Below are 25,001 nucleotides of genomic sequence, written 5' to 3'. Positions count from 1 at the left end.
CGGCCCCGGGGTCCCGCTCCGAGCCCCCCGCGCCTCCCGCGGGGACCCCGGCGGCTCCGGGGCTCAGATCCGCTCCGCAGCGCGGCACAACCGGGAGCCCCCGCGCCGCGCAGCCGGACCGGGGCCGCTCCGGGACGGCAGCCCCGGGACCGGCCCCATCTCGGTCCCCGCTGTCCCGGGAGGCACCGGCGCCCGCGGAGGGGTCGCACCCGCACCCATCACACCCCACTTGAGGGGGGCAGCCGCCGATCGCGGCGAGCAGCGAAGGGCCCCGGTAACCCCCCCCTCCACCCACCCCCCCGCACCGCCGCCGTTACCGGGCGCCCCCCGGTCCCGGCCCCCCGGCCCGGCCGTACCTGGGTGAGGCAGTACGGGGAGTACATGGCGGCGGTGTCAGCCTCGGCCGGGCATGGCGGGGGCTCCGCGGGGCCGGGGGGTGCCGGGGGGTCCCGGGGGTCCCGGTGCCGGCGGCGCGCGGGGAAAGTTTTGCCCGAAGTTGGCGCCCGCCGCACTTTTGCCGCGGGAAGCGCGCGCCGGCCACGCCCACACGGGGAAAGGCCACGCCCACTGGGGGACACGCCCCGGCGGTAGAGGACACGCCCACTGTGGGGATAGGACCGCCCATTCTCTGAGGCGACACGCCCATTGTGACACGGGCCACGCCCATGTCGGGATAGAGCGTGGGGGACGCGCGGGGACACGGGGGGGACACGGGAGGGACACGAGGGACATGTGAGGGGACAGGTGGGGGACACGGAGTGTGAGGGGACAGGTGGGGGACACGCAGCCCCGTCCCGCCGTCACTGTGACCCCGCAGGGCCCTGCAGGTGACGGCGACAGCGGCGGTGGCGCTGCCGGAGGTGACACCGCGCGGGACGATGGCAGCGCCGGCGACAGCGGCAGAGCCAAGACAATGACGGGGCCGGTGCCAGCGCCGGTGTCGTGACAGGGGCAGCGACAGGAGCAGCGACAGGGGCAGGGACAGCGCCGTGGGGTGGTGACAGTGCCAGGGCCGCGACGGTGCGGGTGACACTGGCGGTGACACGGTGGTGGCAGTGGTGGTGACAGCGCCACGGTGATGCGGGTGACACGGTGGTGGCGGTGACGGTGCCACGATGGTGACAGTGCCACGATGGTGACAGTGACACGGCGGTGGCAGTGACGGTGCCACGATGGTGACAGTGCCACGATGGTGACAGTGACACGGTGGTGGCAGTGACGGTGACAGTGCCATCGCAATGCGGGTGACACGGTGGTGGCACGGACATGGCGATGGCAGTGGTGGTGACAGTGCCATGGTGGTGTGGGTGACACTGGCACCGACACGGTGGTGGCACTGACAGTGACAATGCCATGGCTCTGTGGGTGACGCTGGCACTGACACGGCGATGGCACTGACAGTGACAGTGACAGTGACAATGCCATGGCTCTGTGGGTGACACTGGCACTGACACGGCGATGGCACTGACACGGTGGTGGCAGTGACAGTGACAATGCCATGGCAGTGAGGGTGACACTGGCACCGACACGGCGATGGCACCGACAGTGACAGTGACAGTGACAGTGACAGTGACAGCGGCGATGGCAGCGGCGGCGGCGGCGGAGCCTCATCTGTCATTCCGGCTGCGGCCGCGTCCCTCCGCCATCTGTCACCACCCGGTGCCAGCGCTGGCACCGCCGCCACCGCCGCTGTCACCCCTTCGCTGCCGGAGCCGCCGCCGCCGCCCCGAGGGGACCTTGGGGACACGGAGGGGACCCGGCGGCGGCTCCGGGGGGGTCCCAGTGTCCCCTCCCCACGGCGGGGGTGGCGCCGCCACCCTGCGGGACACGGGGGGGACAAAACCCGCGCCCCGCCGGGCACCGGGAGGGGACAGCGGGGACAGGACGGGGCGGCAGAGGGGACACGAGCCCCCGGTGTCCCCCCGTGTCCCCCCCGTGTCCCCACCGGCTGCTCGGGGACCCTCCGTGCCAGATGTGTCGCTGTCACCGCAGATGGAGCGGGGGGGGGGCACGGCATGTCGCGACAGGCTTTGGGCACATCGTGACACCGCAGCGGTGTCACCTGCCGGCCCCGGGGGCGCGGGGAGGGGACACGGGTGTCCCCCGGACCCCGCGGGGGAAATTGGGGCTGGGGGCGGCGGGACCGGACAAATGCGGGAACGGCCGAAGCCGCAAAATGGGGCAAAACCGCCCCGAAATGGGGCAAAACCGCCCCGAAATGGGGCAAAACCTCCCCGAAACGGGGCCCCCCCGCTGGCCCGGCCCGGGGGCCCCGGTTCCACCGGCGGAGGGGGAAACCGGGACCCCCGAGCGCCGCGGAGGGCGGGGGGGGGGCTCAGCCCAGCGGACCCCCCCCCCTCCCGGGAGGCCCAGGGAAGCTTTTGGGGCGATTTCGGGGGTTTTTGGCTCCGCTCCGCGCAGATTTTCGGCGGCTGCCGAGGCCTGGAAGCCATTAGGGCTCCCCCCCCGTCCGGGGCCCCGCCGGAGCGGGCGGGGGGGGCCCGGGGGGCCCCGCGAGGAGCGGCCCCGCCGCCCGTGCCCCCCCCAGTAACCGCGGCGCCCTCCCCGTGCCCCCCCCCGGCCCCTCCCGGTGATCGGGGGGGATCCCGGTGATCGGGGGGGGATCCCGGTGGTGGCGGGGGGATCCCGGTGGTGGGGGCGGCACGGGGGGCGGGCACGGAGGGGTTAACGGCGCTTGGCAGCGGCCCCGGGCTTGGCGGCGGCTGAAAAGGTTCGGGGGGGTTTGGGGGGGTTCGGGGGGTTCCGCCCCCAGCCCAGCCCCCCCCGTTCACGGGGAGGAGCCGGGGGTCGCTGGCACCGGGCCCCGCCCCCCCCCGGAGCCGTTCCGAGGCGGCCTCTGCCCCCCGGAGGAGCCTCAAAACCCCCCCGGGACCCCCGGGACGAGCCCCCGGTGCTCGCCGGTCCCACCGGGCCCCACCCCGGTTCCACCGGGGTCCCCTGAGCTGCCCCGGGCTGAGCCAGGCCCGGAAAGACCCCGGGACCCCCCGGGACCCCCGGGACCCCCCTGAGACCCCCGCCCAAGCTCCGCCCTCAGCCCGGTAACCACGCCCCCGGCTCCACCCACAGCGCTGACCCCGCCCCTCACCCGGACCCCGCCCCGCCCCTACCCGCGCCTTCAGTCGCTCTGACGTCACTTCCGGCGCGCGCCCAAGATGGCGGCGCCCTTGCGGCGGGCGCTGCTGGCGCTGGGCCCGGCCCGGTCGCGGCTCCCGGAGCCGGTCCCGGTCCCGGTGCGTCCTTACCGGGCGGATCCGCTCCGCCGCCGCCCGGGCCCGGCCCCCGGCGACCCGGGGGACCTGCGGGCCGCCGCGCGGCGGTTCGGGCGGCTCGGGGAGGCCTCGGGGGTGCCGGTGTGGCGGCTCTGGCCCAGCCCGGAGCAGCTGCGGGAGGCGGAGGCGGAGGAGCGCGAGTGGGACCCGCCGCTCCGGGAGGTGGAGGCCGTGCTGGAGCAGCGGGAGAGGGAGGAGGCGCAGCGGAAAAAGGAGAGGTGGGGCTGGGAGCGCCGGGAACGGGACCGGGAGCACCGGGAATGGGACTGGGACAAACTGGGAGCACCGGGAACGGGACTGGGAGCACTGGGAATAGGACTGGGATGAATTGGGAGCACTGGGAATGGGACTGGGATGAATTGGGAGCGCTGGGAATGGGACTGGGGCGGACTGGTACAGGGATGGGCAGGATTGGAAACACAGGGAATGGGACTGGGAGCACAGGGAATGGGACTGGGAGCACAGGGAATGGGACTGGGAGCACCGAGAACGGGACTGGGAGCTCTGGGAATGGGACTGGGATGAATTGGGAGCACTGGGAATGGGACTGGGGCAGACTGGGACAGGGATGGGCAGGATTGGAAGCACAGGGAATGGGACTGGGACAAACTGGGAGCTCCGAGAACGGGACTGGGAGCACTGGGAATGGGACTGGGATGAAGTGGGAGCACTGGGAGGGCACCGCGGTTACCGGGGGAGGCTGCGGGAGCACCGGGACGGGCAGCACTGGGAGCACTGGGACCGTTCGGCCTGGCGAGGATGGCCCAGCGGTACCGGGAGAACCGGGAGGGTTTGGGGCTGGGATCCCCATGTCCCCGCTGTCCCCAGGGCGGAGCTGGTGTCCCGCAGCCTGGCGGCCATGCCCGCCCGTGTCGCCGCCTGGCGCCGGGACCGTGAGGCCGCGCGGGAACGGGCGCGGGCGGACGCGGCGCGGCGGCAGCGGCTGCTGGCCGAGGCGGGGCTGGGGGCGCTCCCGCGGCCCGGGACCCCCGGCCGGGGCTCGGCCCGAGCGCAGGAGCTGCTGGAGGACCTGGAGAAGCAGCGGCGGCGGGAGGAGAAGCGGCGGCGGCGGCAGGAGCGGGATGAGGCGGCTCGCAGAGCCCTGGCCGCGGCGGAGGCGGCGGCGGCGGCGCGGCCGCTGCCCGGGACCGGCCCCGAGAGCGACGAGAGCCCCCCCAGACCCACCGGGCGCACCTCCTGACCCCCCTGAGAGTGACGGGAACCCCCCCAGACAGAACAAGGACGCCCCAAAATGGGTTTAAAACTCTGCATTTAATCTCTTTGCCGCCAGTTTTGGTTGTTCCGCGGCACCCGCCCCCCCCCCCCCACCCTCCCTTCCCCGGGGCCTGACAGGGAGGGGGGGTCGGTTTTTGGGGAGGGGGGGGCCAGGACAAAGCGGGGGTGCTGAGACCCCCCCCACCCCCCCCAGGGCAGGGAGGGGCTCCCCCTGCTCCCGGGGTGGGGGCAGGGCTGGGGGTCCCCATCCCCCCCCTCCAGGCTGGATTGCATCCCAACCCCCCCCCCCACAGACTGGGGTCCCCCCCCGAGGCAGGAGGAGCCCCCCAGGGTTGGGGGGGAGGCCGGGGGTCCCTCAGTCGTCGTCGAAGTTCTGGCTGAGCAGGAAATTGGCCGCCAGGTTCTCGTTCTTCTCGCAGGCAAAGTAGGCCTGGATCACCAGGCTCTCGGGAAAGCCCAGCGCCTTCAGCTGGGGAGGGGGTCACAGATGGGACTGAGCCCCCCAGAACGGCCCCCGTGCCCCCAGAACCACCCCCCAGACCCCCAGAATGGCTCCAGTGACCCTGGATCCCATTGATGGCCCCTCCTGACCCCAAAACCCCAACCCCTGGTAACCCCATTTTCCCATTCACTCTGGGCCCTACAAACACATAATTTCCCATCAATGTTAATTAACGCTGGATGCTAATTATGACGCCCCCCCCTAATATTCACTCTGGGCCCTGCCACGGGTGTTAATTCTGGCTTCAAACAGTGACGTTTTCCCCCACATTCACCCCAAAATACGAAGCCTCCAAACCCCACACCTCACTCCCAAAACCCCACACCCCAAATTCCCCACCCCAAACCCCCCAAACCCCAAATCCCCCACCTCAAACCCCCCAAACCCCACACTCCAAATCCTCCAAACCCCAAATCCCCCACACTCCCCAAACCGCCCAAATCCCCTCTCTGCATCCCACATCTCCCACACCCCAAACCCCCAAACCCCCCATTCCAAGGCCCCCCAGGCTCACCCTCTCTATGGCTTCTTTCTCCTGCGGGGTCACCTGGATGTAATTCATCTGGGGGGACTCGTCCCCGATGGCGCCCACCTCGCCCTCGAGCTCGCCCAGCTCGCCCAGGGGCTCGTTCAGCATCTGGATGAACTGCTCCTGGTGCTGGCTGATTTGCTGCCGAGGGGCACAGGCTGTGCTCAGCCCGGGCTGGGGGCTCTGGGGGGGTTCCTGGGGGTCTCAGGGGGGCACGGGGGGTACCTGGAGCAGCTGGGGGTTCTCCTGGCCCAGCTGCTGCAGCAGGGCGGGGAGCAGGGCCGGGTTCTGCTGGATCACCTGGCGCATGTTCTGGAACTGCGGCTGCTCCCGCAGGAACTCCAGCGGGTTCTCGCCTGGGGGCGGGGCCCAACCGGGACACGCCCACGAGGGGGCAGGGTTAGGGCGTACACACAGAGGGGCGTGGTCAGGCCACACCCAGAATGGGGCGTGGTTAAACCACAACCACAATGGAACATGGATAAATGACACACACAAAAGGGCGTGGTGAGGCCACACCCACAATGGGGCGTGGTTAAATCACACCCACAAGGGGGTTTGGGCAAGCCACAACCACAATGGGGCATGAGGAGACCACGCCCATAATAGGGTGTGGTTAAATCACACCCACAACGGGGTTTGGGCAAGCCACACCCACAATGGGGTGTGAGGAGACCACACCCACAATAGGGCGTGGTTAAATCACACCCACAAGGGGGTTTGGGCAAGCCACACCCACAATGGTGGACCATGAGACCACACCCAAAATGGGGCGTGGTGAGGCCACACCCCATTACCCCACACCCCCTAACTGTACCTGGATGGGGTATGGCCACATGGGACTCCCTCTACCGTCACAGGCCACGCCCCAAAGTGGGTGTGGCTTACAGAATGAACACATCAAATGGGTGTAGCTTACACAGACCACACCCCCAAATAGGTGTGACTTTCCCCAGGCCACACCCAGGATCAAGTCTGGCTCACCCAGACCACACCCCCATCGCTCACCAAGGTGATTTCTGAATGCTTAACCTCCCCCACCAAGGGGGTGGAGCCTCAGAGGGCGTGACCGCCCAACCCCGCCCGCCCACCACGCCCACTGACCTTCGGGCGGGGGCTGCTCCGGGGGCCGGCTCTCCTGCACCGGGGGGCGCTCGGGCTCGGGGCTGCCGGGGATGCCCTGGGGGGGCCGGGGGGGGTCAGCGGCGCAGCCGGGACCCCCCAGACCCCCCCCCACCCCACCGGGACCCCCCCTCACCGTCAGCAGGTACTCCACAGCACGATGGGGGTTGTTGTAGCTGGCCCTGAGCGCGGCCACCACGCGCTCCCGCTCGTAGCCCATGGACACGATCTCGGAGAGCATCGTCTCGTACTCGGAGCCCGTCACTGCATGAGGGACCCCCACCCAGAGACCCGGGGTTAGAGACCCCCTGGGACCCCCACCCCAAAACCACCCCCATCCAGAGACCCCCATGGACACGATCTCGGAGAGCATCGTCTCGTACTCGGAGCCCGTCACTGTGGGACCCCCACCCAGAGACCCCGTGAGAGACTCCCTGGGACCCCCACCCCAAAACCACCCCTGCCCAGAGAGACCCCTGTGAGAGACCCTCTGGGACCCCCACCCAGAGACCCCTGTGAGAGACCCCTCGGGATCCCCTGACCCTCCCTTGGCTGGGAGAGACCCCCAGAACCCCTACCCAGAGACCCCCGTGAGATGGGAGAGACCTTCAGGACCCCCACCCCAAAACCAGGCCCTGTTCCCACTTTCTGCACCCCCCCAAGCATTGGGATGGGACCCCCAGGACCCCCCCCAGCCCCAATCCCCCTTGTCCCCAAGTTCAGGAAGTGGGACACCCAAACAGCTGCTTTTTGCCCCAAAGCGAGCTCCCCAAACCCGAACCCCCTGTGACAGCTCCGTGTCCAGCCCCGGGAAGCACCAAACCACCCCCAGGACCCCCCAAATCCCCCCCAGGACCCACCGAGGGTGGAGGCGGCGTCGGCCGAGCGCCCGGAGCTGCCCGAGGGGGGAACGGAGCTGCCAAGGCGGGGCAGAAACCATCAGGGGAGCCCCAAAGCCCCTGAGAGCCCCCCAAAACCCCTGAGAGCCGCCCCAGACCCCTGAGAGCCCCCCAACCCTCCCCTGAGCCCCCCAAACAAACCCCTGTGACCCGCCCACCCCCCTGCAGTGCCTCCCCCCATTAAAATCCAAATTAATGACTCCACAAGATTTCCTTCCTGTGCATAAAATCTACTCCAGACTCCCCCCCAAAATCACCGAACTGCCCCCAAAATCTGACGAAATCATCCCCCAAACCCTCCCCTGACCCCATAAACCCTCCCATGACCCCCCCAAACCCATTCCTGACCCCCCCAAACCCTTCCCTGACCCTCCCCATGACCCCCCAGCCCCCCCAAACCCCCCCATTTCCCCCCCCCCACGCTCACCCCGCTGCAGGCTCAGGCAGGGTCAGGGCAGGGGGGGGGTCCTGGGCCGGGGGCTCCTCGCTGGGCGCGGCCGGGGGGGGAGGGGCGGCGTCGGCGGCCGGGGGGGGCCCCGGGGGGGCTGCGGGGGGCTCCGAGGGGGCCCCGGCCTCGGGGGGAGCCGAGCCCAGAGCAGACTTGGCCTGGGAGGGGGGAAGGGGGATTGGGGATACCCTGGGACCCCCAGAACCACCTGAGACCCCCAAATTCCCCCTCCCCCCAAGGGCCTTTGCACTCTCCAAGCCTCCCTGGGGACCCCCAGATCCCTCCCAAGGACCCCTCAGGGTTCCCCAAATGGCTCGGAGACCCCTCAGACCCCCCCAAACCCCACATAGGGACCCCCAAATCCTTCCCGAGGACTCCTCAGGATTCCCTCAAATGGTCCCAGACCCCCCAAACTTTACACACGGATCCCCCAAACCCCAAACTTTACACAGGGACCCCCCCAACTCCCTCCCAGAGACCCCTCAGAGCTCCCCAAATGGCTCCCAGACCCCCCAAACTTTACACGGGGACCCTCAAGTCCCTCCCAGAGACCCCTCGTGACTCCTCAGGGTGCCCCAAATGGCTCAGAGACCCCTCAGACTTCACACAGGGACCCCCCAACCCCCTCAAACTTTACCCAGGGACCCCCCAAACTTTACACAGGGACCCCCCAACCCCCCAAACTTTACACAGGGACCCCCCAACCCCCTCAAACTTCACACAGGGACCCCCCAAGCCCCCCAAACTTCACACAGGGACCCCCAACGCCCTCAAACTTCACACAGGGCCCCCCAGCTCCGTCGCAGAGCCCCCAGGAGCCCCCGGGCCCACCTTGGTGACCATGACCACCACGAAGTTCTTCTCGTCGATGCGGTACTCGCGGATGGGCACGTCGTCGCTCAGGATCTTGCCGGCGTAGATCAGCTTCTGCCCGGCCACGGGAAAGGCCTCGCTGCCCTTCTCGGCCTCGATCTTCTCCTTCAGAGCCCGCACCTGCCACGGGGGGGGTCAGGGCAGCACGGGAACCCCACACGGACACCCCGGGAACCCCACACGGGCACCCCGGGAACCCCACACGGGACACCCCGGGACCACCCCGAGCCCCCCCGGAGCAGGGGAAGGCACAAATCCCCAAACGTTCCTAAAAGATCTTCCCTAATAAATCTGCACAAATGACCCCAAAGAATTGTCCTGAATAAATTCCCACAAACGATCCCAGGAGGAGGCACAAATCCCAAATGTTCATAAAGGATTTTCCTGAATAAATCTCCGCAAATGATCCCAAAGAATCTTCACAAATAAACCTGCACACCTGGGGATTGGGAGCACGGGGACCCCCTCGGTTCCCCCAAAAAGGAGGAGAGACCGCCCCCATAACCCGGGGGCACAGGAGCACACGGAGCCGCCCCTCCCGGTGACACCCACGGCTCCGGAGCCCCCAAACCGGGGAGGGGGCACCGGAACCCCCCCGGTGCCGCCCCCCGCCCAAAGGGGGCTCAGGGGGACGCGGCCACCGCGCCCCCCCCACCGCCTCCATCCCGTCCCTGCGGACCCCGGGAGGCTCCGGAGCCCCCTCGGGGCAGCCGCGGTGTGAGAGCGATGGGGGGGGGGGGGGCATCGGGCCCATCCCCGGCCCGGCCCCGCCCGCTCCCCCCAGCGGAGGCTCCGCCGCGGCCTCACCGTCTCGTGCGGCTCCATGCGGATCTTGAAGGTTTGCTGCTGCAGCGTCTTCAGCGTCACGGTCACCGCCATGGCGGGACGGGGACGGGGCGGCGGCGGCTCCTCCCGGCGGCCCCACAACATGCAACTCACGCCGCCGCCATCTTAGGCGGCCCCGCCGCTTCCGCCGCGGCGCCGGAAGTGCGTCACAGCGCCCGCCCGCGCGCGCGCGCCTCGCTCCCGCCTCCTCCCCCCCCCGCTCCCGTTTCTCGTCACGTGACACCGGAACGGCGCGCGCGCGGAGGGGGCGGGGCTGCTCCCGGTCACGTGACGGCGGTAGAAATCCGCGCGCGGGTGGCCTCGCCCCGTCACGTGACCCGAGCGAGGGGGTTAAACCGCGAACCGGGCGCGGTCACGTGACGCGCGCGGCGGCACAAAATGGCGGCGGCCGCAACATGGCGCGGGCAGAGGGGAAGAACGAGGGGAAATAACGAGGAATAAACAGCGGTGGCGCCGGGACGATCGTTAATTTAATAGAAACCGGATCGCGACACCCCCGTACAGTCCCGTGCGACACCGCCGGTGCTCCCCCCCACCCCATCCCCGTCCGCACCCTCCCCACCCCCGGCGCTGGTCCTGAGTCCTTGCCCCGCGGGGCGCCCGGTGCCGGTTGGGTCCCGGCCGCGCCGGTTCGGTCCCGGCGCAGTCGCGGCTTGCCCGGGCCCCGCGGGCGGCGGCGCCCATAGAAAAGAGTCCAGGTCTCACAGAGACAGAACCGGCCCGCGGCGGGGCCCTCACAGCTCGTCCCGCGGGGCTGCCTCCGCCTCCTCGGGCTCGGCCTCGGACTCCTCCTCATCCTCCTCCTCCTCGTCCCCGTCGCTATCATCATCCCCTTCCTCTTCCTTCTGTTGCTTCTCCTCCTCCTCCTGCTTCTTCCGCTGCTCCTCGTCCTGCTGCTCCTTCATCTTCCTCTCTGCGTCCTGCATGGGGCGTGGGGACGTCACCGGGGCAGGGGGCTCGTCCCTCCTCACCTTGGTGCCCCCCCAGGTCTTGTTCCCCCCAAGGTGTCCCCCCCGTCTCACCTTGGTGTCCCCCAGGTCTTGCTCCCCCCCAGGTGCCCCCCAGGTGTCCCCCAGTCTCACCTTGGTGGCCCCCCAGGTCTCGTTCCCGATCTCCTCCGCCAGTTTCTCATCATCCGTGATCAGGAAATTGTCAAAGATGGTGCCAGACTTCACCTGCGGGCAGGGCCGAGTCAGGGGGTGCTGCAGCCCCCCCGGACCACCCCAGGACCCCCCTCCGGACCCCCCCTCACCTGCCAGAGGTCGAGCCCGATGACCCCGAAGCTGTCGTAGGAGTAGAGCAGGGGGTCGGGGCTGTACTCGGGGTTGTCGATCTCGGGGTGCACCCACTTGCCCTTGTAGTCGGGGTTGTCGATCTGCTGCGGCCTCCACTCGCCCTGGGGGGCACGGGGGGCTCAGGGGGGGCTCTCAGCCCCTTCCCCAGCCCCCCCCCTGCGGCCCCCAGGCCTCACCTTGTACTCGGGGTTCTGGATCACGGGAGGCTCCCACTCCCCGTCCATCTCCTCGTCCCAATCCTCCGGTTTCTTGGCATCGGGGTCTGGGATGTGCTCAGGTTTGTCCCAGTCCTGTGAGGGGGTCAGGGGGCTCAGGGGGCTGCTGTGACCCCCAGAAACCTGCTATGGCCCCCCAGGAACCTGCTATGGCCCCCCCAAGATGGTGTCACAGACCCCTCAACTCCCCAGTCCCTTTAATCCTCCCAGGATTTTTTACAAGACCCCCTCCAAAAGCTCCTGGAGACCCCCAAGTTCCCCCCTAAAACCCCTCAGATCTCCCCCCCCAGCCACCCAAATCCCCCTCAGGGCTCCACCAAAACCCCCTCAGGCCCCCAAATCCCCCTCAGGGCTCCACCAAAGCCCCCTCAAAGCCCCCCTCTCCCCACCTCGGGCTTGGTGTCCTCGGGGTCATCGATCTTGGCCCGCTCGTCCCAGTCGTCGGGTTTCTTGGCCTCGGGGTCTTTGATCTTTTTGGGGGGCAGGAAATCCCAATCCTCCTCCAGGCTCCCCGACTCCACGCGGGCGTTGTCGATCTTCACCTCGTAGGTGTTGTCGGGCCGCAGCACCAGCGTGTACAGGTGGGTGAACTCGTCATCCTGGGGGGCACGGGGGGGAGCTCAGCAGGGCTGGACACCCCCCAGAGGGGACAGCAGGACCCCCAAAGCCCCCCCAGACCCACCTTGCAGCGGATGTCCTTGTTGATCAACACGTTCTTGCCTTTGTAGTTGAAGATCACGTGAACCTTCTTGGTGCCGGGGCCGCAGATGTCGGGACCTGGGGGGGACATTGGGGGTCACTGAGGGGGTGAGCCCACCCTGAAGGGGCTGGGGGGACACGGGGGGGGGTCAGGGAGGGGCTGAGCCCACCCCAAGGGAGCTGGGGGGGATTCAGGGAGGGGCTGAGCCCACCCTGAGGGGGACACAGAGGGGTCAGGGAAGGGGCTGAGCTTACCCTGATGGGGTCAGGAAAGGGGCTGAACCCACCTCGAGGGGGACATGGAGGGGCTGAGCCCACTCTAAGGGGTCTGGGGGGCATTCAGGGAAGGGCTGAGCCCACTCTAAGGGGGCTGGGGGGTCAGAGAAGGGGCTGAGCCCACCCTAAGGGGTCTGGGGGGCAGGAGGGACACCCACCAAACATGATGTTGTACTCGGAGTCGCCGTGCATGTCCTCCTGGCTCAGGCTGGCCGGGAAGAGCTTGACGTAGCCGCCGCCGCAGTCGATGTTCTGCTCGTGCTTCACGGTGAACTGCACCACCAGCGTCTTGTCGCGGTTGCTGAAGGGCTCAAAGCGCGAGGACAGGGCGTAGAACCGGGCGTCCTGGCTCGTCTGGATCCCTGCGGGGGGATGCGGGGCGTGGTGGGGAAATGGGGGGAAAAAACCCCGGCCCGGAGCTCTTCCCCCGCCTGCCGGGAGCCCGGCTCACCTTTGTCCTTCTCGGCGTCGCCGTAGAACTTGCCGGCGGTGAGGACGAAGCGCCCGTAGTCGGGTTTGTGCTTGGATTCCACCCACCGGCGGGTCCAGGCGTCTGTCAGGGGGCAGGGCCAGCACGCTGAGCCTGGGGCCTGGCTCCCCAAACCCCTCCTGGCCCCACCAGCAGCCCAGGGCAGGCCTCTTTGCTGGGTGGTTTTAGGGTTGCAGAGGAAAGCAAAGTCCCCCAGGAGCGCCCATGTGGGTGCTATGTTCCTCATAATCCTTTTCCTGCTGCTCGTGCACCTGCTCTGCCTGCCCAGGGCTGACCCTGAGCCCTTCCTGAGCACCCTCATCCTCTCCCTGTCCCCACACCTGAGGAGTGGCTCCCGCGTCCCCTGTCACCCCAAAGAGCACATGGGGCTCCCCCATTCTCTCCTCTCACAGAGCACAGAAAGATAAAGATCCCCTCCTTTTTTTTCCTCAGAGATCACAAGAGGATCCCCCCATTCTCCCCTCACAGAGCACAGAAGGATCCCCTCATTTTTTTTTTTCCCTCACAGAACAGAGAAATCCCCCCATTCTTTCTTTAAAGAACACAGGAGGATCACTCCATTTTCCCCTCACAGAACACCGGGAAGGGGAGGGAGGGGGGACACTCAATTTTCTCCCCTCAGAAAACACCACGGGGCCCCCCGCCTTTCGCCCCTCAGAAGTCACAGGGGGCTCCCCCATTCTCTCCCCTCACAGATCACAGGAGGATCCTTCAGAAAAGACAGGAAGGCCCCTCCATTCTCTCCCCTCACAAAACACCAGAGGGTCCTCCCATCCTCCTGCCTCCCCTCAGACTCCCCCCAGCCCCCTCAGGCACCGCCCCCCCAACCCCTTCACCTCAGGAGCACCCCCCCAGGCCCCGCCCTCAGCGACCCCCGCCCCGGCCCCTCCCTCACCTCCATCCCCGAACTCCTCGCGGAAGAACTGGGTGGGGCCGGCGGCCGCCAGGAGGGCTCCGAGCAGGACGGGGGTGAGGACGCTGAGGGGGCTCATGGCGGGGGGGAGGTCGGGGCACACTCGTTCCGTCCGTCCCAGCCCGGCGCCGCCCGGCACTGCGGAGGGGGGAGGAGGTGCCGCCGCCTTTTATACTCCCGCCGCCCCTCGCCCTGCCTCCGCCGCGCTGCCATTGGCCCGAGCCCGCGCGCGGCCCTCTCCCATTGGCCGAGCGCCCGCCCGCCGGCGGCGACGGCGCCCCCGAACGTTGGCGTCCCAGATGGCCGCTTCCCATTGGCTGAGCGCGGCGGCCAATGAGGAGCGACCACGCGTTCCGAGGGAGACGCCCCCCCGCCCCCCGCCTCGCTCCGGGGGTCACGTGGGGGCGCGCTCTCTTAAAGGGACAGGCCCGGGAGTGGGGTGGGGTGGGGAGGAAATAAAGGGGAAAGTGGAATTATGGGCAGAGAGGAACGGACACGCGGCGTAGGGCGGTCTCCTGCTCGCCTCTGCCTTCATACAGCGCCATGACGCGGGGATGATGTCATTGGTTAAGCGATGTCACGGCAGGTGTGAATGCAAAGAAGGTGAACCCAGGCCGGGGGCTGCTCTAAGGAAGCTCTGGGCCTAATCAACAAACTGGAGTCCGCGGTGGAGCCGCTTCGCACCGCATGACGTCACTACTCACCGTCGTGACGTCACGGCGCCCCCCGCAGCCACCTGTGCGCCCCCCGCCACACCCAACATGGCGCCCAGCACGACAGGCACGGGGCTTTGCGCCACACCCAAGATGGCGGATACACAACCCCCATCCTCCCCGAGCGGCACTTCCGGTGTCCCGGGATCACTTCCGGCCATGGCGCCGAGCGTGGCGGAGCGGCTGCTGGAGCGGCTGGACCAGACCGCGGCCCCGGACGGGCTCTGCAGCCTCGAGGCCGCCGCCCAGCTCGGTGTGGACCACCAGACGCTCGTGGGCGCCGTAAAAAGCCTCCAGGCGCTGGGCGAGGTGCGGGCAGCGGGGCCAGGGGAGCGCGGGGCAGCCCCGGTTACCGGCGGCGGCCGCGCTGATGGCGGTGCCCGGTGCAGGTGATCGAGGCGGAGGCGCGCACGGCCACGCGATGGGAGCTGAGCGCCGAGGGCGAGGAGGTGCTGCGGGACGGCAGCCCCGAGGTGCGGCTGTTCCGGAGCCTCCCCGAGGAGGGGCTGCCGCAGGCCGAGGCCATGGTGGGTACCGGCGGCACCGGGGGGCGGCACCGGCGGCCCCCGCCGCGCCCCTCACGGCCGCTGTGTGCCCGCAGAAGCTGCCCGGGGGCTCCTTGGGCTTCAGCAAGGCCATGGCCAACAAGTGGGTGCGCCTCGATAAGGGAGCGGCCGGCGGGCCCCGCGTGTTCCGCGCCGTGAGTGGCCCGGGGGGACCGGCGGAGGTCCCGGGGAGGGAGCACGGGGGTCACCGGGGAGCGGGAGAAGCCCAAGGGGGGGATGGATGGGGGTCGCTGGGAACAGGGAGTGCCCTGAGGAGGGGTCTGGGGGTCTCTGGTTACCGGGAGTGTCCCGGGGAGGGAGGAGCAGGCTGGGGATGGATGGGTGGGGGTCCCTGAAGGGCTGGGGGTGGATGGGTGGGGGTCCCTGGAGGGCTGGGGATGGATGGGTGGGGGTCTCTGGAAGGCTGGGGGTGGATGGGTGGGGGTCCCTGAAGGCTGGGGATGGATGGGTGGGGGTCCCTGGAGGGCTGGGGGTGGATGGGTGGGGGTCCCTGGAGGGCTGGGGGTGGATGGGTGGGGGTCCCTAAAGGCTGGGGGTGGATGGGTGGGGGTCTCCATGAACGAGGGTGATCCTTGGGGGGACAAACGTGGCTCCCTGGGACTCAGCGCTGTTTGGGGAGGGGTCTGTTCCCCCCCGGGGGTCCCCCTTGGGCCGTGCCCACCCCCGGTGCCCCCGTGGTGCCCCCCCAGGTGCCCTCGGTGCAGGACACGGTGCAGGAACACCTGGGCCAGGTGAGGGCCGGGGGGGCCCTGCCCGAGCGGGAGCGTTCAGAGCTCAAGAGGAGGAAGCTGCTGCTGGAAGTGTGAGTGGGGCACGGCTAATTTAACAATTATCGCTCCTAAATTGCACCGTTCTTCTCGTTAATTAGTGCTGTGGGGTGTTCATGAGTCAGTTTTCATTTTGATCCCTCTTTACTCCTTTTATTGTCTATTTTGGTTGGGAACATCCAATTTCCCAAGCTTTTGTTTGTCTCAGTATTTGCTGATTTTTCTGTCCTTGATGTGCCATAAATTTGAGGCCTTTCTGCCCCGTTTTCAGACCCTTTTGGTTTCATTTGCTAAGGACTAATTCAGCAAAATCAAGATTTTAACAATCTAACAGCCCAATTAAAGACTCTGTGTAAAACTCACATTGGTGAAACATTAAATAGAGAAAGTGAGGGTGGTCATTAATGAAATTAGCATTAATTAAAGCAGCCAGTGAGGCTCTGGCGGTCCCCAACGCCCCCCTTGCCCCCCTCAGGACCCTCAAATCCTTCTGGATCCGCAAGGGCAGCGCCTTCAGCACGGCCGTGGCGCGCCCGGAGACCGAGCTCACCCCGGAGATGATCGCCACGTAGGTGCCCCCCAGGACCCCCCAAAACCCGCCCAGGACCCCTCCCCGGGCCTGCCCTGACCCCCAGCCCCTCCTGCAGGGGCTCCTGGCGCCGGCTGCCCTTCAAACCCTACAACTTCTCCTCGCTGGGGCTGCCCCCGGCCTGCGGGCACCTGCACCCGCTGCTCAAGGTGCGCTCGGAGCTGCGCCAGATCTTCCTGGAGATGGGGTGAGTGGGGGGCTCTGGGGGGGAAGAGGGGGGCCCACGGAGCCCACCTGCCCTCTGTTAATATCAATGGACCCCCAGGTTCACGGAGATGCCCACGGATAACTTTGTGGAGAGCTCCTTCTGGAACTTCGACGCGCTCTTCCAGCCGCAGCAGCACCCGGCGCGCGACCAGCACGACACCTTCTTCCTGCTGGGTGGGTGCTGGGGGGCACGGGGGCCTGCTGACCCCCCCCCGGGACCCCTCTGATTCCCCCCAAAGCCCCCCGAGCTCCTGTGCCCACCCCAAATCCCTCTGAGCCCCCCCAGAGCCCCCTGAGCCCCTGTGTCCACCCCAAATCCCTCTGAATCCCCCCAGAGCCCCTGTGCCCACCCCACACCCCTCTGAACCCCCCCTGAGCCCCCACAAATGCCCCTCAAAGCCTCCCAGAACCCCCCTCACCTCTTTGCCCCCCCAGACCCCGCCGAAGCCCCCCAGTTGCCCCCTGGCTACTCCTCCAAGGTGAAGAAGGTGCACTCGCAGGGAGGCTACGGCTCACAGGGGTGAGACCCCGACCCCGGGGGCGACTCAGGGGGGTCCAACGTGTGTCCCCCACCCCCCTGAACCCCCTTTGTGCCCCCCACCCAGGTACAGGTACGAGTGGAAGGTGGAGGAGGCAAAGAAGAACCTGCTGAGGACCCACACCACGTCAGCCAGTGCCCGTGCCCTGTTCCAGCTGGCACGGCAGGTCTGAGGGCTCTGGGGGGCTCTGGGGGCTTTGGGGTCCTTGCCAGGGTCTGGGGGTACAGCCATGAGGGAGAACAGAGGGATTTTGGGGGGGATTAGTGGGATTTGGGGTGTCAGGGGGATTTGGGGTGCTCAGAGCAATGTAGGATGCTCAGCATTGTTTAGGGGGGGCTCAGGAAGCCCGGAACAATTTGGGGGGGATCAGAGCCCAGAACAATTTGGGGGGGATCAGAGCAGTTCTGGGGCAGTCTGGGGGTCCCACCTGCCCCCTCACTGCTCTGTTCTCCCCCCACAGGAGAAGTTCAGCCCGGTGAAATATTTCTCCATCGACCGCGTGTTCCGCAACGAGAGCCTGGACGCGACGCACCTGGCCGAGTTCCACCAGGTGGAGGGGCTGGTGGCCGACCGGGGGCTCACCCTGGGCCACCTCATGGGCATCCTGCGGCAGTTCTTCACCAAGCTGGGTACAAGGGGGGCGCTGGGGAGGGACCCCAGACCCACCTGGCGCTCCCCTGACCCCCGGTGTGCCCGCAGGGATCTCCCAGCTGCGTTTCAAACCCGCCTACAACCCCTACACCGAGCCCAGCATGGAGGTGTTCAGCTACCACGAGGGTGAGCTTGGGGGGGGGTCCCCGTTTGGAGCAGGGGGGGTCTGAGCGCTCCCCAATATGGGGAGGAGGTCCGTGGGATCCTCACTCGCCCCCCTCGCCCCCTCCCCAGGGCTGAAGAAGTGGGTGGAGGTGGGGAACTCGGGGGTCTTCCGCCCCGAGCTGCTGCTGCCCATGGGGCTCCCCGAGAACGTCTCCGTCATCGCCTGGGGGCTCTCGCTGGAGCGGTGAGTGGGGGTCACCTCTGGGGCGGGGGGGGGACCCCAGTGTGGGCCCATCCCAGCCCCCCCACCCCACTGACACCCGCCCCATCCCACCTCCCCCAGACCCACCATGATCAAATACGGCATCAACAACATCCGGGAGCTCGTGGGGCACCGCGTCAACCTGCAGATGGTCTACGACAGCCCCGTGTGCCGCCTGGATGCGTGACCTCCCCCTCCCGGGGGTCCCCTCATTTTGGGGAGGGGTCCCCACCCCAAATAAAGCCCGGTGTCCTGCGGTGCCTGTGTGTGTGCTGGGGAAGGGAACCGTTTGGGGAGTGTTTATTGTCACCTTGTGGCGTCGCAAGGCGCTGGGGAAGCCGAGATCCGCCCGGAACACTCCCGGGACCCCCGAGATCCCCCCGGGACCCCCGAGATGCCCCCGGGACCTCGGGACCCTTCGCGCCTTTCCCGCCACTGCCTTTTCGTGCCCGGCGATTGGCCCGCGCAGGTGCCAATCATCCTTTGGGGTCCCTTCAGGTTCCAATCAGCAGCGCCGAGGTGTGAATGGCGGGCGCTGATTGGGCGCCGGCGGTGCCCGCCCAGCAGAGCCCCGTGAGGGCTATGTGGTGAGGGGCGGCCGAGGGTCCCAGGTACGGCCCCGAACGGGCACCGGCCCGAGCCCGGCAAAGTGCCCCGAACCCACCCTGGGACCCCGGCCCGAGCCCGGCTTAGTGCCCCAAACCCACCCCCGGAGCCCGGCTTAGTGCCCCCAGCCCACCCCGGGACCCCGGCCCCAGCTCGGGGCTCCTTCCCCTGTAGCCCCCCGGGGCCGGGATGTCGCGGGAGGAGCCTGATGGTCCCGAACCGGAGGCGGCGGCGGGCGAGAGCCCCTTCGCGGAGGAGCTGGGTGAGGACGAGCCCCCCGGCGAGAAACCGGACAGGTACCGCCTTCACCTTCACCTTTGGAGTGAAAATGGAGAAAAAAGAGCGGGGGGATGCAACGAGCAGTGCAGGGAGGGGGCACACACGTGTCACCACGTTAATTAGAGGGTAATTCTCAATTAACGGGACTGGCAGGGCTGCCACAGGGCCCAGCCTGTCCCTGTCCCGGTGGTGTGTGGCCCTGACAGGGTGCACAGCCCTGATGGGGGTCCCTGTCCTTGTGTGATCCATGGCCCTAATGGGGCAGAAATGTCCCTCACGCTTTCTCCATGGGTTCCGTGCCCCTCATAAAAGGGGTCCCTGTCCCTGTGGGCTCCATGCCCCTCACAGGGGTCCCTGTCCCTGTGTGATCCCCGGCCCTAATGGGGTCCTTGTGCAATCTCAGGCCCCGATGGGGTCCCTGTCCCCGCGGGCTCCATGCCCCTCATGCAGTCCCAGTTCCTGCGCCATCCCAGGCCCCAATGGGGTCCCTGTCCCCGCGGGCTCCATGCCCCTCACGCAGTCCCAGTTCCTGCGCCATCCCAGGCCCCAATGGGGTCCCTGTCCCCGCGGGCTCCATGCGCTGTCCCCCGCCCCTCCTGAGGCTCCCGTGTTCCGGCCGAGGCCGCGCGCGGGGCCAGCGCTGGGTCCCCGCTCCTCGCTCTTGTTCGCCTCGCTGGACGCCGCCGTGGAGGGGCTGCAGCAGCGGGTGCAGGACGTGCTCGGCCGCCTCAACAGCGGCCGCGAGGAAGCGCACACGGAGCTGAGCGGCGTCAGGGGCAGCCTGCTGCTGAAGGTAAGCGCGGAGCGGCCGCCGCGGTCCCTTCCTTCCTTCCCCCCGGGGCGCGGGGGACCGCGTTATTCCGCCCGGTTGGGCGGGACAAGGGAGGCAGAGCCCGGCCGCGGAGGCAGCTGCGGAGCCCGGCCGGGGGGAGCCCCCCGAAGCCCCGCGGGGGCGGCCGCAGCTGCCTCCGGCCCCGCTTCCAGCGGCCCCCGCTGTCCCCTCGCTGTCCCCCTGGTGTCCCCCCCTTGTCCCCACGCTGCCCTCGCAGATGGCGGCCCGGCCCGGCAGCTGCGGCCCGCGCTGACCCGGCGCTCGGTGGCCACCGCGACCGGCGCTGCGGCTACCGGGGCGCAGCTGGCGGCGGCCGGGCCAGGCCGGGAGCGGTGCCAGCGCGGGCGGGCGCAGCTGCCCCCCGGCCCCGGGGACGGCGGCCGTGCCAGCGCCGGGACGAGCCGCGGCCCCCGCTCGGGCAGGTCTCGGAGCTGGCGGAGCAGCTGGAGGAGCGGCTCTTCCACCGCTACGGCTTCCACAACGGGCTGATCCAGGAGCGGCTGCAGGCGCTCGGCGAGGTGCTGGAGCGCGTGGAGGAGGTGCAGGCGGAGCTGCGCCGCATCTGCTGCACCGTGGAGGCGGCGTATCAGGAGCTCTGCCTGCAGCCCGAGGCCTGAGGGCACCCCCAGACCTGAGCGGGACCCCCAAACCCACGGCGCTGTGCCGGGCTTTGCAAAGGGGCATTTTGGACTCAAAGGGCTTTGCTGTTGCTGTTTATGTTGGTGGTTGGAACAAATAAAGGGCTGAAGCCGACCCAAAAGCTCGATGGGGGGGCTGTGATGGGCCGGGACCCCTCCTCCGAGGGCAGAGCTGGGTCCTGGCAGGTTCATTAACGCTGACGAGCGGGGCTGGCATGGAGGGGCTGTCCCACCGTTTATTGGCCACGGGGATGGCGAAGGCACCGGGATGGCGCTGGACACGGCGCCCAGCACCAGTGGGGTCCCCTGAGTGACACCAAGTCCTGTCGCTGACACCGAGTCCCGTTGGTGACAGCAGGTTTGCTTGGTGGCCTTGGGTCCCATCAACAACGCAAGCTGTGCTTGGTGACACCAGGTCCCGCCAGTGCCACGGGATTGGGTTGGGGTGACACCGAGTCCCGTTGGTGACACAAGGCCTGGCCGGTGACACCGGGTCCTGTCAGTGACACTGGATCCCTCCAGGGACACCTGGGTCCGCTTGGCGACGCTGTGTCCTGTCAGCGCCGCCATCTCCTCACATCCCTTCCCACGAGGAGCAGACCCGGTCCCCACCGGTGTCACCGGCGCCACCGCGTCCCCACTACGCCCCCTTGGCCGGGGCAAAGGCCTGGATGCCGGTGATGGCGCGGCCCAGGATCAGCGCGTGGATGTCGTGGGTGCCTGCGGGGACCACCACGCCTCAGCGGGACCCCCCGAACCCCGGGGGACCCCCGCGCCCCCCTCCCCGCCGTACCCTCGTAGGTGTTGACGGCCTCGAGGTTCATGAGGTGCCGGATCACGTGGAACTCGTCGCAGATGCCGTTGCCCCCCAGCATGTCCCGCGCGTCCCTGGCGATGCCCAGCGCCTTCCCGCACGAGTTCCGCTTCAGCATCGACACCATCTCGGGGGCGGCCCTGTGGGGACGACGCGGGCGGGGACACCCTGAGCCCCTCCGGGAGCCCCCGGGTCCCCTCTGGGGACGCTGCCACGCACCTGCCCTCGTCCTTGAGGCGGCCGAGCCGCAGGCAGGCGTGCAGCCCCAGCGTGATCTCCGTCACCATGTCCGCCAGCTTCTTCTGCACCAGCTGGTTCCGGGCCAGCGGGCCCCCAAACTGCTTCCTGCACGCCAGGGCAGGGGGGCGCTGAGCCTTGAGGGCTGGGGGGCGGTGGGACCCCCCAAAACCGCCCCCAGGCCCCCGTTACCTGTCCAGCACGTATTGCCGCACCGTCTCCAGACAGGCCTCGGCAGCGCCCAGCGCGCCCCAGGCGATGCCGTAACGGGCCTGGGTCAGACAGCCAAAGGGGCCCTGGGGGACAGGGGGTGTCACCGGGACCCCTCGTCCCACCGGGATCCCCCTCATCCCACCGGGACCCCCCTATCCCACCGGGACCCCCCTCATCCCACCGGGACCCTCCCACCCCACCGGGGATGCCCTGGCTCCCCCCTCACCGCCAGCCCCTCGGCGTTGGGCAGCACGTTCTCCTCGGGCACCTCCACATCATCCAGCAGGATCATCCCGGTGGTCGAGGCCCGCAGGGAGAACTTGCCCTCGATTTTGGGGGTGCTGAGCCCGGGGGTCCCGCGCTCCACCAGGAAGCCCCGGACCCGCCCGTCCTCCTCGCAGCGCGCCCACACCACGCACAGGTCGGCGATGGGCGAGTTGGTGATCCTGGGCAGGGCAGGGAGGGTCACGGGGCAGCTCTGGGGGTCCCCCGTGTCCCCCTGACCCCGATTCCGAGGCTCACCAGGTCTTGGAGCCGCGCAGGGTGTAGGTGCCGGCGCTGGGGTTGTGCCGTGCCCGCGTCTCCATCCGCCCCGGGTCGCTCCCGTGGTTGGGCTCCGTCAGCCCAAAGCACCCCACGAGCTCCCCCCGCGCTGGGGAGGGGGCGTCAGGGGCACCCCGGGCACCCCACAGCTCCCCTTGTGCCCCCCGTTCCTCCTCCAAGCCCCTCGGTGCTGCCTCCTGCCCCCCCAAACGCCCCCCCGAGCTGGGGAGGGGGCGTCAGGGGCACCCCGGGCACCCCACAGCTCCCCTTGTGCCCCCTGTTCCTCCTCCAAGCCCCTCGGTGCTGCCTCCCAACGCCCCCCAAACGCCCCCCGAGCTGGGGAGGGGGCACCATGGGGACACCCCAAGCACCCCACAGCTCCCCTGTGCCCCCTGTTCCTCCTCCAAGCCCCTCGGTGCTGCCTCCCAACGCCCCCCCCGAGCCGCCCCTGCCCCGCGGGGGTCTCACCGAGGCGGGGCAGGAAGCGCTCGCGCTGGGCGGGGGTCCCGTAGGCCCACAGGGGGTACATGACCAGCGAGGATTGCACGCTGAGCACCGAGCGGTAGCTGCTGTCCACGCGCTCCAGCTCCCGCGTCACCAGCCCGTAGCCCACCGACGTGGTGCCCGCGCAGCCGTACCCTGCGGGGTCACACAGGGCACATGGGGACCCCTCAAGGGTCACACTGGGACCCCCGGGTCACAGAGGACCCCTCAAGGGTCACACAGGGACCCCCAGGTCACACAGGGACCTCCAGGTCACACAGGGCACACAGGGACCCCTCAAGGGTCACCCAGGGACCCCCGGGGCACACAGGGACCCCCGGGGTCACACAGGGCACACAGGGACCCCTCAAGGGTCACACGGGGACCTCCAGGTCACACAGGGACCCCTCAAGGGTCACTCAGAGACCCCCGGGTCACACAGAGACTCCTCAAGGGTCACTCAGGGACCCCTGGGTCACACAGGGCACACAGGGACCCCTCAAGGGTCACTCAGAGACCCCCGGGGTCACCCAGGACCCCTCCAGGACCCTGCCCTGACACACAGCCCCACCCTGGGTCCAGCGCCATCCCCCGAATCCCCACTGTCACCCCAAAACTGACCCTGTGAGCTCCCCCAGGTCCCCCCACAGAGCCCCCAAAGCCCCTCCCTGACCCCAAACCCCCCCCAGAGCCCTGAGCACCCCCTGAGCACCCCAGGGGGAGTCCCTGACCACCCACGCCCCCCCCTTGCGTCCCCAAATCCCCCCCCATGTCCCCCTGACCTTGAATGGTGGGGCCCAGCAGCCCCAGCTCTCCCAGTTCGGTCACGATCTCCCGGTCAAAGACTGGGGGGGCAAGGTGGGGGTCAGAGGGGGGCAGCGGAGGGACCCCCTGGGTGAATCTGGGGGTCCCCCACACCTGGGCCTGCAGGAGGGGAGGGGGGAGAGGATTTGGGGGGTCTTGGAGGGAGTCTGGGGAGTCGGGGAGATTTGGGGGGGTTTTGGGGGGCCGGGGGCTTTTGGGGGTACCAAAACCCCCCATTTTCGGCACAGGAAGGATCCTGAGGGAGCTCAGGGGTGAATGGGGGGGCTCAGCCAAGTTTGGGGGGACACTCGGGGACACTGGGGGGCAGCTGTGGTACCGTGGTGGGGACCGGCCCCGGGGGCTTCTGGAAGCGCTTGGGGGGTCTGGGGGCTCTGGGGCTGTACCGGGGGGGGTCGGGCAGCGCGGGGGCGTTTGGGGGGGCGGTTTTTGGGGTACCCTCGTGGCGGTTGGCGTGCAGCACGCGGGGCAGCAGCCGCTCCTGGCAGTATTTGCGCGTCGTGTCCCGCAGCAGCCGCTCCTCGGCGCTCAGCAGCGCCTCCAGCCCCAGCGCGTCCTGCCAGTCGAACGGGGCGGCGGCTGGGGAGGGGGCAGCACCGGGAAAGGGGGGGTCAGCACCGGGAGAGAGGAGGCAGCACCGGGAGAGGGAGGGGGAACACCGGGAGAGGGGGGGGAACACCGGGAGAGGGGGGGGAACAACGGGAGAGGGGGGGTCAGCACCGGAGACTCGCGGTGTCCCCCCCTCCCGTTGGGGTCAGCACCGGGGGGGGTCCTGGGGGAGGGTCCGGTCCTCTCGCCCCCCCCCCCCACTCACCCTGTGCGCGGGGGGGCCCGGTGCCCCCCCACCGGACACCGGGCCGGGCCGGGCGCGACAGGCGGGCGGCCAAACGCAGCGCCATGGGGGGCTGGGGGCACACGGCGGGGTCAGCGACCCCCTGTGAACCCCCAATTCCCCCAGAGACCCCCTTGAACCCCCAATTCCCCCAGAGACCCCCTTGAAACCCCAATTCACCCAGAGACCCCCCTTGAACCCCCAATTTCCGCCAGAGACCCCCTTTGAAACCCCAATTCCCCCAGAGACCCCCTTGAACCCCCAATTTCCGCCAGAGACCCCCTTTGAATCCCCCAATTCCCCCAGAGACCCCAATTCCCCCAGAGACCCCTTTGAACCCCCAAATCCCCCCCGAGCACCCCCAGTTCACTACAGAGACCACCGGGCCCCCCTCCCTTGCGCCCCAATTCCCCCCAAGAGCTCCCCGAGAGGGCCCCGACCCCCCCAAATCCCCGCAACAGCCGCCAAGGCCCCCCCGGTGCCCCCGGTGCCCCCCGGACCGTTCGGGCTCAGCGGCGGCGAACGGACCCGGTAGAGCCGTGACGTCACGGGGGGTGGGGGGGGCGTGGCGGGGGCGTGGCGGGAAAAAAACACCCACCGGCGTTAACCCGTGAGTGTCCGGGCTCGGGAGGGGGATCCCGGGGCCGTGACACCCCCAAACCCCTCCCGG

The 25,001-nt window shown here is 68.9% G+C and overlaps 6 protein-coding genes across 10 annotated transcripts; 3 read left to right on the top strand and 3 right to left on the bottom strand.

Annotated features, from left to right (window-relative positions):
- Positions 1-3,028: 3,028 nt before the first annotated feature.
- Positions 3,029-4,570, top strand: GADD45GIP1 (GADD45G interacting protein 1). The gene is made up of 2 exons (XM_071418960.1): positions 3,029-3,508; positions 4,119-4,570. Exons 1-2 carry the CDS (start codon positions 3,174-3,176, stop codon positions 4,489-4,491), a joined length of 708 nt encoding a protein of 235 aa, XP_071275061.1. The 5' UTR covers positions 3,029-3,173; the 3' UTR covers positions 4,492-4,570.
- RAD23A (RAD23 homolog A, nucleotide excision repair protein) lies at positions 4,544-9,898 on the bottom strand. The gene is made up of 9 exons (XM_071418955.1): positions 9,707-9,898; positions 8,858-9,019; positions 8,006-8,184; positions 7,540-7,595; positions 6,816-6,943; positions 6,662-6,737; positions 5,783-5,913; positions 5,543-5,698; positions 4,544-4,995 (listed from the first exon to the last, which is right to left on the bottom strand). The coding sequence occupies exons 1-9, from the start codon at positions 9,827-9,829 to the stop codon at positions 4,882-4,884; spliced, it is 1,125 nt and encodes a 374-aa protein (XP_071275056.1). The 5' UTR covers positions 9,830-9,898; the 3' UTR covers positions 4,544-4,881.
- Positions 9,899-10,197: 299 nt separating this feature from the next.
- On the bottom strand, positions 10,198-13,791 carry CALR (calreticulin). Of its 2 annotated transcripts, none has more exons than XM_071418951.1 (9): positions 13,616-13,791; positions 12,682-12,783; positions 12,389-12,592; positions 11,938-12,032; positions 11,645-11,854; positions 11,217-11,330; positions 10,998-11,141; positions 10,768-10,920; positions 10,198-10,716 (listed from the first exon to the last, which is right to left on the bottom strand). In XM_071418951.1, exons 1-9 carry the CDS (start codon positions 13,710-13,712, stop codon positions 10,480-10,482), a joined length of 1,356 nt encoding a protein of 451 aa, XP_071275052.1. In that variant the 5' UTR covers positions 13,713-13,791; the 3' UTR covers positions 10,198-10,479. The 2 variants fall into 2 exon arrangements, with proteins under 2 accessions (XP_071275052.1, XP_071275053.1); XM_071418952.1 differs by having other exon boundaries at positions 10,198-10,665; positions 10,828-10,920; positions 13,616-13,790.
- Positions 13,792-13,917: 126 nt separating this feature from the next.
- Positions 13,918-18,290, top strand: FARSA (phenylalanyl-tRNA synthetase subunit alpha). The gene is made up of 13 exons (XM_071418950.1): positions 13,918-14,655; positions 14,736-14,873; positions 14,948-15,046; positions 15,602-15,714; positions 16,155-16,247; positions 16,327-16,455; positions 16,534-16,649; positions 16,911-16,995; positions 17,081-17,180; positions 17,475-17,643; positions 17,714-17,791; positions 17,900-18,014; positions 18,114-18,290. The coding sequence occupies exons 1-13, from the start codon at positions 14,395-14,397 to the stop codon at positions 18,217-18,219; spliced, it is 1,602 nt and encodes a 533-aa protein (XP_071275051.1). The 5' UTR covers positions 13,918-14,394; the 3' UTR covers positions 18,220-18,290.
- A 145-nt stretch (positions 18,291-18,435) lies between these two features.
- SYCE2 (synaptonemal complex central element protein 2) lies at positions 18,436-20,465 on the top strand. 3 transcript variants are annotated; one of them, XM_071418959.1, is made up of 3 exons: positions 18,436-18,934; positions 19,539-19,710; positions 20,172-20,465. In XM_071418959.1, the coding sequence occupies exons 1-3, from the start codon at positions 18,828-18,830 to the stop codon at positions 20,364-20,366; spliced, it is 474 nt and encodes a 157-aa protein (XP_071275060.1). In that variant the 5' UTR covers positions 18,436-18,827; the 3' UTR covers positions 20,367-20,465. The 3 variants fall into 3 exon arrangements, with proteins under 3 accessions (XP_071275060.1, XP_071275059.1, XP_071275058.1); XM_071418958.1 differs by having other exon boundaries at positions 18,436-19,710; XM_071418957.1 differs by having other exon boundaries at positions 19,539-20,290.
- A 131-nt stretch (positions 20,466-20,596) lies between these two features.
- GCDH (glutaryl-CoA dehydrogenase) lies at positions 20,597-24,899 on the bottom strand. 2 transcript variants are annotated; one of them, XM_071418953.1, is made up of 11 exons: positions 24,832-24,899; positions 24,314-24,404; positions 23,938-24,078; positions 23,460-23,522; positions 22,663-22,833; positions 22,174-22,303; positions 21,878-22,097; positions 21,631-21,734; positions 21,421-21,546; positions 21,181-21,341; positions 20,597-21,107 (listed from the first exon to the last, which is right to left on the bottom strand). In XM_071418953.1, the coding sequence occupies exons 2-11, from the start codon at positions 24,396-24,398 to the stop codon at positions 21,028-21,030; spliced, it is 1,281 nt and encodes a 426-aa protein (XP_071275054.1). In that variant the 5' UTR covers positions 24,399-24,404; positions 24,832-24,899; the 3' UTR covers positions 20,597-21,027. The 2 variants fall into 2 exon arrangements, with proteins under 2 accessions (XP_071275054.1, XP_071275055.1); XM_071418954.1 differs by having other exon boundaries at positions 24,860-24,877.
- Positions 24,900-25,001: the final 102 nt, after the last annotated feature.

Source organism: Agelaius tricolor, unplaced genomic scaffold (genome assembly GCF_023055355.1).
Source record: "Agelaius tricolor isolate 1412-34295 unplaced genomic scaffold, bAgeTri1.0.p SCAF_97, whole genome shotgun sequence".
Classification (NCBI taxonomy): domain Eukaryota; kingdom Metazoa; phylum Chordata; class Aves; order Passeriformes; family Icteridae; genus Agelaius; species Agelaius tricolor.
Note: the sequence above shows the minus strand (reverse complement) of the source record. Positions and strands in the feature narration are given on the sequence as shown.

What these genes read in the sequence shown, in the direction of transcription:
- GADD45GIP1 (XM_071418960.1), top strand. Translation starts at nt 3,174, where the DNA reads ATGGCGGCGCCCTTGCGGCGGGCGCTGCTGGCGCTGGGCCCGGCCCGG. An exon ending in GCGCAGCGGAAAAAGGAGAG is followed by an intron (nt 3,509 to 4,118) that starts GTGGGGCTGGGA and finishes CGCTGTCCCCAG; the next exon opens with GGCGGAGCTGGTGTCCCGCA.
- RAD23A (XM_071418955.1), bottom strand. Translation starts at nt 9,829, where the DNA reads ATGTTGTGGGGCCGCCGGGAGGAGCCGCCGCCGCCCCGTCCCCGTCCC. An exon ending in CTGCCTGAGCCTGCAGCGGG is followed by an intron (nt 7,596 to 8,005) that starts GTGAGCGTGGGG and finishes CCGCCTTGGCAG; the next exon opens with CTCCGTTCCCCCCTCGGGCA. An exon ending in CTGTGGAGTACCTGCTGACG is followed by an intron (nt 6,738 to 6,815) that starts GTGAGGGGGGGT and finishes CGGCCCCCCCAG; the next exon opens with GGCATCCCCGGCAGCCCCGA.
- CALR (XM_071418951.1), bottom strand. Translation starts at nt 13,712, where the DNA reads ATGAGCCCCCTCAGCGTCCTCACCCCCGTCCTGCTCGGAGCCCTCCTG. An exon ending in CGAGTACAACATCATGTTTG is followed by an intron (nt 12,033 to 12,388) that starts GTGGGTGTCCCT and finishes TGTCCCCCCCAG; the next exon opens with GTCCCGACATCTGCGGCCCC. An exon ending in CCGAGGACACCAAGCCCGAG is followed by an intron (nt 11,331 to 11,644) that starts GTGGGGAGAGGG and finishes ACCCCCTCACAG; the next exon opens with GACTGGGACAAACCTGAGCA.
- FARSA (XM_071418950.1), top strand. Translation starts at nt 14,395, where the DNA reads ATGGCGCCCAGCACGACAGGCACGGGGCTTTGCGCCACACCCAAGATG. An exon ending in CAGATCTTCCTGGAGATGGG is followed by an intron (nt 16,456 to 16,533) that starts GTGAGTGGGGGG and finishes ATGGACCCCCAG; the next exon opens with GTTCACGGAGATGCCCACGG. An exon ending in TGGGGGCTCTCGCTGGAGCG is followed by an intron (nt 18,015 to 18,113) that starts GTGAGTGGGGGT and finishes CACCTCCCCCAG; the next exon opens with ACCCACCATGATCAAATACG.
- SYCE2 (XM_071418957.1), top strand. Translation starts at nt 18,828, where the DNA reads ATGTCGCGGGAGGAGCCTGATGGTCCCGAACCGGAGGCGGCGGCGGGC. An exon ending in CCCGGCGAGAAACCGGACAG is followed by an intron (nt 18,935 to 19,538) that starts GTACCGCCTTCA and finishes GTTCCGGCCGAG; the next exon opens with GCCGCGCGCGGGGCCAGCGC.
- GCDH (XM_071418953.1), bottom strand. Translation starts at nt 24,398, where the DNA reads ATGGCGCTGCGTTTGGCCGCCCGCCTGTCGCGCCCGGCCCGGCCCGGT. An exon ending in CTGCGCGGCTCCAAGACCTG is followed by an intron (nt 22,098 to 22,173) that starts GTGAGCCTCGGA and finishes TGCCCTGCCCAG; the next exon opens with GATCACCAACTCGCCCATCG. An exon ending in GGCCGTCAACACCTACGAGG is followed by an intron (nt 21,108 to 21,180) that starts GTACGGCGGGGA and finishes TGGTCCCCGCAG; the next exon opens with GCACCCACGACATCCACGCG.